Source organism: Bos javanicus, chromosome 8 (genome assembly GCF_032452875.1).
Source record: "Bos javanicus breed banteng chromosome 8, ARS-OSU_banteng_1.0, whole genome shotgun sequence".
NCBI lineage: Eukaryota > Metazoa > Chordata > Mammalia > Artiodactyla > Bovidae > Bos > Bos javanicus.
In genome coordinates this window covers 65,847,912-65,860,505 of record NC_083875.1, presented here as the reverse complement: position 1 = coordinate 65,860,505, position 12,594 = coordinate 65,847,912, and the positions used below count along the sequence as shown (strand labels likewise).

General features: G+C 51.3%; 1 protein-coding gene across 1 annotated transcript; it reads left to right on the top strand.

The window, feature by feature from the left end:
• The first annotated feature begins 508 nt into the window (after positions 1–508).
• LOC133252834 (putative serine protease 47) lies at positions 509–12,035 on the top strand. Its single transcript, XM_061425805.1, has 5 exons — positions 509–749; positions 1,747–1,930; positions 3,360–3,637; positions 5,916–6,076; positions 11,504–12,035. Exons 1-5 carry the CDS (start codon positions 551–553, stop codon positions 11,849–11,851), a joined length of 1,170 nt encoding a protein of 389 aa, XP_061281789.1. The 5' UTR covers positions 509–550; the 3' UTR covers positions 11,852–12,035.
• The last annotated feature ends 559 nt before the right edge of the window (positions 12,036–12,594 follow it).

The window sequence follows — 12,594 nt, the reverse complement described above, 5'->3', positions numbered from 1 at the left end:
TAAGTCACTTCAGTCATGTCCGACTCTGTGCGACCCCATTGACGGCAGGCCACCAGGCTTCTCTGTCCCTGGGATTCTCCAAGCAAGAATCCTGGAGTGGGTTGCCATTTCCTTCTCCAAATCACTATGCTATGTACCTTAAACTTAAAAGATTGAGAAAAAAAAAAGAAAAAAAGAATGGACTTAGGTTAATATTAATGTATCAATATTAGCTCACTACTTGTGACAAATGTGCCAGAATAATACAAAGATCTTATCATTAGGGGAAACAGGTGAGGAGGAATATTTGAACTCTTTGCATTATCATTCCAGTTTTTCCACACATCTAAAACTATTCTAAAACAAAAGGTTTATTTAAGTATAAATCAATAAATTTTTAAAACATTTACTGAAAATCATTGACTTATCCTTTGTATAAATGAACTTCATGGTTTAAAAATTATATTAAAGTAGAGTTGTTTATAAAGTTATTAAGAAGATCGGGGTGGGCTTGGGGCTTGGGGCGGGGCCAGAGCAGGGTGGGGTCAGGCTGGGGTCAGTAACCCTGGCAATGGGCGGGGAGGCGGGGATCCCCCAAGGCCTAGGCCAGTCCGAGGCTCTTCTCTGGCTGCTGATGCTGAACGTGGCCGCCCTGGAGCTGCGAGGGTCCCCAGCCACGGCCGCCCCCGGCCGGACTGCAGGCGATGGGGGAGCGTTGAGGGGCGGCGCTCCGACTTGGCAAGCACAGCGGTTGGCTCCGGGAGCTACAGGTGCGTTGGGGCCTCCATTCGGGCCAAGATCCCCTAGCCTACAGGGCCTGAGGGCGGCCGGCTGTGACCAGGGCCTGGTGAGTCACTAAGTCTCATCGTTTCTCAGCCCTTCCCTCCAACCAGACAGCCAAGATCCCCTCCACACAGGTGGGTCAGGCCCTCCACTGTGAGGCCTCTGGGTGGGAAGAGACCCAATCCCTTTGTGGGGTGTGGGAGAGGGGACTAGCAGGGTCTGGCCTGGAGGTTGGAGGCGGGTGGAGGTAAGTTCTAGGACTACTGGGTGAATGGGCCTGAGTCCAGGGAGCAGGGGTGTCATTCCCCTCACTGAGGCCCTGGGAGCCCAGGCCCTAGACCAGGATGCCCGGTCTCAGGGGGCCTGGGCACACTCCTGCCATCCCGGATATGAGTCCTAGAACCAGGGCTGTCCTCATGAGCCCACTCCTTCTTCCTTTAGAAATGGAGACTCCTGCAGAGTCAGAGAGGGGAGTGACTTGCCCCAGATCACACACCACAGACTTCTGCCTGCAAATCTGCCTCCCTAAGACATGGGGTAGAGTGGAGGGAGCACAGGCCCTTAGAAGCCATGATCTTGAGTAAACAATGTTGGCAACTTCTGAGACCTTTAGTTCTTTGATGTACAAGACAAGGCATTGAGGCGTGCTAGGTGAGGGAAATGAGGTGTGTGTCTTGCCCAGCACTTGGCAGCCTTGCTCAAGGATGTCCATCTGCCTGGAGATGTTCCTGGGAGCTGGTCCCTCCTTGCCCCACCCCACCAGACCCCTGGGTCCTCATCCCCACTGGGCTTGATGTGTTGTGCTCTGCTCTCCAGGCCTCAGTGTCAGCCAGTGAAGGCAGAGTCCTGTCATTCTGGCCACACCACTAGACGCCTGGCCTTTTGGTTAGGCTGCTGGATGCCTGGCCCTGGTTTTCCTGTCTGTGAAGCAGGCAGGTCTTCCTGGTTGTGACATTTGGGGCACCAACAGTGTCTCTATTGTAGGTGGCAGCAGAGTCTCCACAGTGTGTGGGAAACCCAAGGTGATGGGGAGGATCTATGGCGGCCGGGACGTGGAGGCTGGCCAGTGGCCGTGGCAGGCCAGCCTGCGGTTCCAGGGCTCGCACATCTGTGGAGCTGTCCTCATTAACTCCAGCTGGCTTCTTTCCACCGCCCACTGCTTTCTCAAGTGAGTCTCCTTCCTAGGATGCCAGCACAGGCTTCTGGCAGGGACGGGGATGCAGGGGAAGAAGAAAAAAGGGGGATGGTGTCCCACATTAGCTCCTCTGGGCTAGTCTGTGGCCTTCAGAGGCATGTCGTTCCTGCCTTTGGCCTGTGGACCCTCCACCTGGACTGTCCTCCCCACTCACCTGCCCAGATCCTCCTCATGCTCTGCCCTCAGCCCCTGTGTCCGTTCCCCAACACAGGTGTGCGTCAGGAGAGCGGCAGTGTCAGTCCTCGCTGCCATGTGGTGCGGACCCATCTCAGACCACAGCTCCTTCTCAGTGTCCCCTTATTTCCAGGTGTCATACTCTAGATGGAGGCCTGGGACCGCGTGTGTGACCAGCAGCTGGGTGATTCTTATTACTCCTGCTAAACTATGTGCCCAGGAGGAGTCATGGTCACTGGCGTGCATGTGGGGAGCCGTGGTGCCAGGCTGCATGAGGGGGAGGTGGGCTCCCTGGGAGAGTGACAGGGCTGCTCAGGAGTCTAATTCACCTAGCCATATGGGGCTGGCTTAGTGCCAGGCTTCTGAACAGATGAGGGGGGTCACCATGGAGTTCAGGCATCAAGCCCAGGTCCGGGCACTGGAGCTTTGAGGGCTCAGAGTCTATCGGCACCCACTCTGTGCCATGCTCTGTGCAAGCCCCTCGGTGGCATCAGGGGTGGCAAATCCCACCTCACCATGTCTCCATCCTGTCAGAAGAGAAAGCCCAGCATGGATGATAAGGGCAGACCAGATGGGGTCGTGGTTTGGGAGAAGGTGTGTGGAGAGGGAGGCCTTGCTGGAGGGGAAGGGTTGGGTGAGGGGAACATGAGAGAGGGTCTCCAAGCAGATGAGCTGTGAAGACAGTGAGGGAGGGGGGAAGATTCAGCACCTGTGTTGGGGGAACAAGGCAAGGTTCCATTTCCTGCACCCATTTGCTCATTTATTTAACAAATCTTTTGTCCTTGAAACTAAGTGGAGAAGCAGCCCTTGGGCATGGATGTGTTTAAAGAAAGGGGATGGTTAACAAGAGTGTGGGGCCAGAGATGAGTTGTATGGAGTCTCTGGAAGGGTGAAGTTAGATCTGGGACTGAGCCAGAATGCCTGCTGTGTACAATCAGAAGGCCTTCATTTGATGACCCCACAGAGGACCTTTCCAGAACAAGGATACAGTGCTTCTGCCATTCTAGTGTGTGATGGAGAAGCCAGCCATATGTCTGAAACTGTAAGTAGGGTATCAATTAGCCTCAAGAAAGAAGGCCTCCTGAACATTAGAAATGGGGAGACAAAGGCTGTCTGGTGTCATGTGGGGTGGAGGGGTCCAGAGGCGTGTAGCAGTTAGATGAGGATGCAGGGAAAGAGCTTGTCCCCACTTGGAGATGATGGCGGCAGTGCGCCTTTCCTTCTCCAGGAAATCCAAAGCCCCGGAGAATTACCAGGTTCTGTTAGGAAGCATCCAGCTGTACCAGCACACCCCTCAGACCCGGGAGGTATCCGTGAGCCGGATTATCACACACCCAGACTTCGAGAAGTTACATCCCTTTGGGAGTGACATCGCCATGTTGCAGCTGCTCTTTCCTGTGAACTTCACCTCCTACATCATCCCTGCCTGCCTCCCGGTCCCTGGCATGAAGCTCCCCAGTAACTCATCCTGCTGGATAACTGGCTGGGGGATGCTCAACGAGGAAAGTGAGAGGGTGTGGGGAGTTGGAGGGGGGGATGAGAATGGGGAGGAGGAGGAAGGGGAGGAGGAGGGGGAGAAGGACAGAGGAGCAAAGAAGGGAGGTGTGTCTCCACCTGAGGGGTCCCCAGGCAAAGGTCCCCTTGGCTCACTATGCTTCATTTCCAGAGGACTGGACCATTCTAGTTCTAGTTCTGAAAGTGTGTGATTCTGAAGCTTTGGTGTTCCCTAAGTGTAAAGCTCTGAAGTCTGGGAATCTTTGACTTTGGAATCAAGAATCTGAGTTCTTGAAGTCTTTCTGGTTCTTGATTCCAAGGTTTAAATCAACCATAGATCTGAGATGACTTGATCTAACTCAAAGGTCATGTTGAGGCATGACTCCTTCCAGGTCACTGATAAACTCTCTGATTTCCTAGTGCCATAGGAAGTGCTTGGGAAAAGTGGAAAGAAAACTCAAATATGACCTCTGACCTCTGAGTCTGCCTGATCAATTTAGAATGATTACGACTTTAGAGGGTTTCACTCTCCAGACCTCACTTTGGTTTTCTCCCGGCTCAGGTCATCAATCTAATTTGTAGACTTGTTAGGCAAACTGAGTAACAGGAAAAAAATTGTATTTTTTAAGATTGAAAGAGGAGAAAAGTAGACCAAAACTTATGAGCAAGAGTCTTCACTAAAGAAAGGAGTGTTTACAACTTGGTGAAATGCTTATGATGCCAAATTATGGAGGGAAAGAATATTTATTTGTAATTATTTGTAGGGTCATAATTTGGTATGGTGTTTCTCTACAGAGGTGCTACAGACATTTTGAACAGATGCTGCTTCATTGGGTGGGATGTTCCAGCATCCCTGGTCCTTGCCTATTAATGTGTCGGTTAACACTCAATAATCACAGGACAAACAACTAGGTCCCAGAATTCTCACACCACACACACACAACACTCGTACACCAGACTTCACACTTCACACGCACACACCCACACACACACAGACTGGTTCCTCCTGAGGACAGGAACCCTGTCTTTCAATATCCCAGTCCGTGCCCCTGGCAGGGCCTGGCACCTGGTAGGTATCCCACTGCTGCCCCCGGGTCCTTCTTCCCTGACCTCCAGACTGGTCTCAGCTCCCACCCTGTGTGCTCTGTTACTCTCCATGTAGCTGTCTGAGTATTTGCTTTAGAGCAGGAGTCACGCCAGTTCCCTGCTCATCACCCCCAGCGCCTTCTCATTTCTACTTAAAATAAGGTCGCAACTCCCTGCCTTGGCTCTCAGGCCCCCTCCTCTCTCTCATCTCCCACTGCATCCCTCACCCACCCCACCCCAGCCAGCAGGCCTCCTTCCTGCCTTGATGATTCCAAGGCCATTCCCACCTCAGGTCTGCACCTTGGCTGTCTCCCTGGACGCATTTACTCTCCCGACTAACCTTGTCATGACTCGTTTCTTTACGTATGCAACTCAGCTGCTCCTCTGAGGAGTTTTACTTGATCGCGTGAGCTAAAACAGGCAACCCCTAATGGCACATCTTCCTGTTTTGTTTACTTTATACCACTTTTTAGATCTAAAGTAATGCTACTTATTTACTTCATTTACGCTGTCTGCCCCAACTAAAATGTTCCCCTGTATCATTAGTTAAAAGATACTTAGCCCAAGGATAGAGGAATAAATGAGTAATTGAGTTATGAATAAATCAGTGATTGGATGAGAGAATGGATGGGAGAAGGTGGGAGTATGAGTGGGTGGAAGGGAAGATGGTTGGGCGGGTGGGTGAAAGGGTGGTGGAGAGAGATGCAATGAGTGGTCTATTGCTGGAGGCGAGAATGGAGAGATGTGTCAAAAGATGAGTGTATGGGCAAATTTATGGAAGGATGAGTGGATGAATGGGACATGAGGAAAGATAGGTAGATGGATGGAGGGACAAGTGGATGGAAAGCAAGGTTAATGATAGACAAAAGGTGAGTGGATGGGATGGTTTGTGAAAGGGTAGATAGGTTGGTGAATGGTTGCTAAGCACCACTGAGTGGCATGTGTTGGAGGGATTTGCCTTTTTCCTTTGTGGAATAGGAGGAGTGTAGTTTGTTGCTATGAAAGGGATGGAGTGAATAGGATGAGTTTGGAAACGTTTGAGAAACACAGGAGGGCTTATTGGGCATAGGTACAAGACTGAAACAAGGATGAAAGCTCAGCTGTGCAGAGAAAACCCCATGTTGAGGGGCAGTGCTGACTGGTAAGGCAGAGCTCTGTAGCTCGGCTACAGCATCCTTCCCTGATTTCCTCCTTATCCTCGCAGCACCTCTGCTCGAACCCTTCCATCTCCAGGAGGGTAAGGTGAGCTTCATTGAGAACATCTTCTGTAATATGTTATATGGACTTGCGAAAGGCAAGAACTTCTCTGTGCAGGAGGACATGCTGTGTGCTGGGGACTTCTCCACAGGAACGTCCATCTGCCTAGTGAGTAAGACCCTTTCTGTTCTTCCCTCGCCTGTTCTCAGGGCCTCGGTTTCTCTGGGGAGGGGCTGTGCTGCCTCTGCTCTCTTTGTGGAGGCCCTGGGACTTCCCGTTTCCTCCTCCATGCGCCTTCCTGGGCTCCATCCCTTGGCAGTGTCCCCCAGGCCACTCCCCTTCCTAACTCCCTTGCACATGAGGGCATCTACAGCATCTGTTCTTGAGGCATACATTAAAGTTTTTATTCAAGTGTAACATACATACAAAAGAATATATCCATGCTCTTTTCATAAGTTGGATAAATTTTCACATAGTGAAGCAACAAGTGATCAATACCCCAAAGGCCCTACTCACACCTCCTTCCTGTCAGAAACCACCATCTTCACCTTTAATACCTTAGATTAGATTCTGAATGTTCTGTAAATAGAATTTATTTCCAGTTGTCAATCTTTCTTGTCCTAACATTGTATTTGTGAGATTCACCCACACTGTTACCTGGAGTTGTAGTGTGTTCAGTCTCCTTGCTCTACAGGACTCTCCTGTGTGCATTGAATCCTATGATCAGTTACACTTTCATGTGCATTTTAGTACTTTCCAAACTTTTCATTTCATTTCACTTCCAAATGTTTTATCTTCTATTTCACAGAAACCCTTGAGTAGAATTATTGGATTAAAAGGTACGTGTATATTAAACTTTGGCAGATATTACCAAACTTCTCCAAAGTGGGTCACCATTTCCATTCATTCAAGCAGTGAATGAGAGTTCATATTCTCACCAGTACTTAGCACTTTCCATCTTTTCTTATTTTAATAACTTATTGTGGTTTTTACTTTTCCAGTGACGAATTAAATGTACTTTCCCATATTTATTATCTTTGGACATATTTTTCTGTAACATTTCCTTTCAGGGTTTTTCTCCCCTCTCATTTTCTGTTGGTTTGTCTGTCTCTTCCTTTAGGGGCTCTTTGTGTATTTTATGTATTCCAGATATCAGTCTACTGCTGGATATTTGTTTTCTGGGGTTTTTGGTTTTGCTTTGTTTGTCTGTTTTGTCTTGGCTGTGTTGGCTGGGTGTTAGTTGTGACAGGCAGGCTTTTCATTGCATTTAGTTTAGCATGCGAGCTGCAGAGTGCATGGGCTCGACAGTTGCAGTATGTGGACTTAGTCGCCTCGTGGCAAGTGGGATCTTAGTTCTCTGACCAGGGATTGAACCTGTGTCCTCTGCATTGGAAGGCAGATTCGTAACCGCTGGACCACCAAGGAAGTCCCACTATTGGATATTTCACTGTGAAGCTTTTTTCCCACTCTCTGTGGTGCCTTTTTGTAGCTGAGAAAACAAGCCTGGAGAGGGAAAGTGGCTACCCTAAAATAAGGCACCACAACTTGGGCCCCTGTGTTCTGATTCCAAGCGTAACCTGACCTCCAGCACATCATCCTCAGGGCCCAGGCTCCCAAGCTGGCATCATGTGCTGATTCTTCCATAGATGGTGTCGTGGAGTGGAGGGAAGTGTTAGGGTTCTGGAGTTAGAGACCCTGCACTACCGTGTGACCTCGGGTGGGTTTTCCACCTTCGAGCCTGTGTCCTCACTCATAGTGTAGGGTTTTGGGGCCTCCGTCATGGGATTGTTGCAAGGATGGTCTAGTGGGTTGGACAGTGTCTCCTAAATTTGTGTCTTCTAAATCTCAGAATCTGACCTTATTTGGAAATAGGTCTTTGCAGATACGATTGTTAAGAATCTCAAGATGAGACCTTGCTGAATTTAGAGCAGGCTCTAAATCCAATGACGGTTTTCTCATAGAAAGAGAGAGAGACACAAATAGTTGGTTTCAGACTTCTGACTTCTAGAACTGTGAGATCAATTTCTGTTGTTTCAGAGTTAGCCAGTCTGTGGTGATACGCTTTGGCATGCCAGGAAATGCACATAGGAGGGATGAGATGCACCTGGCCCACAGGATGGCCTCCCAGACAGCTGTTTTCATGGCGGCCCAGTGGGCTGCTGAGCCAGAGAGGAGAAGCTTGGCCCCTTGCCCTCCTTGTAGGAGGCAGACCCAGGTTTCTTGGTTCCCAGTCCACAGCCAGTGGTGTGAACTGTCTGGCCTGGCCTGTCCTTCTTACAGAGTCAGCTGCCCCTGAAGGTGAAACACAGGGCTCAGTCCCCCAAGGCCCCATCTGCTGTCACCCTAGACCTCCCTTCCAGCCTGCAGAGGTCATGCCCACGGAGCTCAGCTTTGTCTCCTTGCCTGCTGACATCCATAGTGCCCCTTGAGCCCACTCCTCCTCTCGTTTCTTCCTAGACTGTGAACAGCACTGAGATGGACCCCCCAGAGCCAAGGCTTTAGATGACCCCCCTCCTCCCTCTCTTAGCCTTTCAGTCACCACAGCCTACCTGAGACATTCCATCTAGACTCGTCTGCTGCCACATCGCCTGCTCCAGCCCCCACCCTGAAACCCAGGACCCTCTTCTCTCCCTGGAAGTACCCTTCCCCCTGCAGAGGGCACCCGGAAACAGGTCTGAGGACAGACAGGCCACAGAGGCATTCAGTGCTCAGACTGTGGGGCAGGAGAGCCATGGTTTCAGTATTCAATCTGTCATTTACTGGGATTGTGACCTTAGCTAAGTTTCCTCACCCATGAAATGGGGTTGCTAACAGCCTCCTCTTAATAAGATCCCTATAGAAAGTTTAATACTGTGCCTGACATTCAATAGGTACTTAGCAAGTCTTGGCTTTCAATCTCCAGGCCTGGTCTGTCTCCTTCTACCAGGATTGTACCTGTTCATCTGGGCCTGTCTTAGACCTGTCCTCTTGCCCAAGGTAGAATTCACTGCCCTGGCCCATCCAACACATATACACACAATACACAACACACACACACACAGACACACACACACACACAGCCTTGGTTTGCTCTGTCTCTTCAATAGTGCAAACCACAGCTCACGTTCCATGGGATACACTAGTGTTGGGGCTTCCCACTAGTGCTGAGAGCTCCCCAGGGGGCAGGAGGCTTTTGGAGCCCTTCCCATCTCCTGAAGACTGGCCCAGATTCCACCATAATATCAGCAACCATGAGGCTTATCTGCACGAATCCTGGAGGCCTGTGGTAGACAGGGACCAGGCCTTCCCCTGGCCTTGAACAGCTCAGGGTGGGTACACTGTGGGGAGGGCCAAGGGCACCCCAGGTGGGGACCCCAAAAGGGAAGAACTGAGTTGATAACGGCACATTCCCAATGTCCAAGAAGCCCCTGGTGTGACTTTCTTGGTGCTCTGGTGACATCACCTTAAATTGGTGGCTCAGACAACAGGATGTACTATCTTACATTTCTGGACGTCAGAGTCTAAAGTCAAGGTGTTGGCCTGGCTGCTCCCTTCTGGAGGCTCTAGGAGAAAATGTTTTCTTGCTTTTTCTATCTTTTTAGAGGTCCCCAGCAATCCTCAGTTCGTGGCCCCTTCCTACGTCACCAAATCACATTGCTCCTCCCTCTGCTCCTGTCATCACATCTCCTCCTCTGACTCTGACCTCCTGCTTCCCTCTTTCCTCATGAGTACCTTTGTGTTTATGTTGGGTCCAACCAGATCAGCTAGGATAATCTTCCTATTTCCTGATCCTCAACTCCATCACAGATGCTGAGTCCCTTTTGCCATGTAAGGTAACATAGCCCCAGGTTCTGGTGATGAGGATGGCCATCATTGACGGTTACTTTTGCCTAGCCACACCATGTACCCTTCTCTTTCCTTCAAGTCACCACTTCCCCCACCCTTCCCTCTCAGCTGGAGAGCTTGCTTCCTATTTCACTGAGAACATCGAAGCATTCAATGGGACTAGGTGCCATTCATCTTCCCAGTCCAGCGGGCATGTTGCATCTCTCCTGAGCCTCCTGGCCCATTGTACCCAGTCCCTCCTGGAGCTCTGGGTGTCCAGACGCACCCTTGTTCCATGTCTTGTCTCCGCTTTCACAGCTCTCGTATAAACGTGCAGTGGCACTCTCCTCCCCGCTACTGCCCAGTTTCTCTGCCTCCTTTCCCCCAGACACTCCTCCTAACAGCCCTGAATCTAACCCACTCTGCCCAGGAGTGTTCAAGTACCACCAGAGCCTCATGGCCAACGTCCCCAGGAACCTGTCTTGCCAGAGACACCGGTAGCCCCAAATCCTCCTCTCACTCGACACTTGAGCAAATCTCACTGCTGTTTCCTGGGCACCAGGACCAGACAGCTACTCCACTCTGCACCTGGTCCCCTCCCCTCCCACCTCTAAATGCTGGAGACCCCGGGGCTCCATGCTTAGCCTTTTCCTCTCCTCTGCACAGCCTCCCTGAGATAGGCTCAGTTCTCCATGGGTGTCAACTCCAACCCCCACCATAAGGCCCTGGGAATCTGAGTCCCGTCTACCCCCTCGCTTCCCACTTGCCATTGCTCTTCCTCCCACCCACCTGGCCATCCCTCCTCTCCTCGTCTGCACTCACTGCTCCCTCTGCTCCAGCATCAGAAAGTTGGGTTGTCCTGTTTGGAATCTCAGCTCAGGAAAGCTCCATGCTTCCACCCTATGAAATGCCCTTCCCTTCCTGTCCTGTCCCTTCCATGCGTTGTTTCCACATGTCACATCTGACAGTGGCAGGCTGGTTGCCTTATTTACAGTAACTCCACGAAAAAGGCACCTTGACATTTCACCCCTGTGCCCGAGTGCAGAAGCTGCCCTGGATGCTGGACATGCGTGTTAGACAAGTGTGTGGAAGGCAGCAAGCACAGCTATCCTGCTCCTCTCCCCCTGCCTCCAAGGATAACATGTTCCCTTTGGGTGATGAAGTGAGAGATTTCCACCCAGGTGGTCCTTCCCTGAACAGCATTTCAAGACTCCAGTAACTCCTAGCAGCTTTCAGGGGACCCTAGCAGCATTCATTGCTCCCTGACCAATACAGGCTGCCTCCTCCAGGCCTGGGAAAGGGCACTTTCTGAAGAAATTCAACCAAGAATTTGAGAGAAAACTAAAGGACTGACTATAAGTGAAAAAGGAGGTGGACCTGGGTGGGGATGTGCTGCTGCAGCTCAGAGTTTGCAAGATCCAGGTCTGCAGCAGCTTCAGCTGGCTAGGTTCCACTCTCAGACCAGCCCTCTTGAGCTCAGATCCTGCAGCTGTCTGTCCCTTCTCGGCCTTGGACAGTGCTTTGTCCCAGGCCACCACACCCTCCCTGGGCATAGGATCCATAGATTGATGGATATGGATCTCTGATTGTTTCGAGGGTCAATCAGGACTTCCTGAAGGATGATTCCAGTGCCTGCCTGCATGGCTTAATTGGGCTGATCCGCAGTGGGAAGTTGGTGTTTGGAATTTCACAGAACAAGGCTGGAGAGCAGAGACTCATAAGCGCCACCCTGCTACCTGGTCTTCTCAGAACTGGCTCAGTCACCCACCTGAACTCCCATTTCTTTCCTAGGGCGATTCCGGGGGCCCCCTCGTCTGTGACTTCACCAGTTCCTGGGTTCTGATGGGCCTGGCCAGCTGGGGTTTTGACTGCCGACACCCCATCTACCCCAGCATCTTCACCAATGTCACCTACTTCACCGACTGGATTGAAGAGATCCAGAGACTCACACCCAACCCTGAGCCCACGTCTGCTCTTACACCACTCCCTGAGCCCACGTCCACTCCTCCACAGACCCAGTTTCCACACCAGTCTCTGCGGGCTGCCGCCTCGTCCGTGCTGGGCACAGCCTTTGTGCCTCCACAGACCTGGCCCCTGCTGCTGTTCCTGCTTGGTTCCCTGAGGCAAGCCACGTGGTGATCCGCCAAGCCCCTCAGCTCCTGCTCTGTGCCTCAGGCTCCAGCCTCCTCACTGGAACCTTCCCCCCACCCCACTCCCCCAGCCCCATCAGCTCTCAGTGGTCCCTTCTTGGCTTTCCTGTCCACCAGCTGCAACCCCCACAATCCAAGCTTGAAAAAACAAATAAAAACAAATGAAAGACTCATCCTGATTCTGTCTTGGGGCCCTATTGCTCCTCCTGATCCTCAGCACTCACCCCTTCTCTTGAGGTCTGTCGGCTGATTCCCCGGACAAGCAAACAAGAACCGGCAGGGACATTACAGCAGGAGGAGGCAGGGGTGGGGACTCTGAAGGAGTCCAGCTGGGGAGAGAGAAGGGAGTCTTCTCTTGTAGACACCACTCCTGCTGTGGGAGTGCACAGACTTGGGAGGAAGTATATCAGTCAGCTCCAGTTGCCATAACAAGTATCACAGGCAATGTGGCCTAGACAACAGGAGTTTCTCATCGCACGTTCCAGAGCTCCAGAGCCTGAGGCCTCTCGCCTTGGCTTGTAGACGCCGTCTTCGCCCTGCGTCCTCACACTGCCTTCCCTCTGTGTGTCTGGGTCCACATTTCCCCTTCTTAGAAGGGCACCAGTCATACTGGATTAGGACCCAACCTAGTGACTTTAACTCAATTATCTCTTCAAAAGCTCTACTCCAAATAAAGTCACATTCTGGGGACCCCTGGTCGTCCAGTGGTTAAGACTTCAGGCTTCTGCTGCA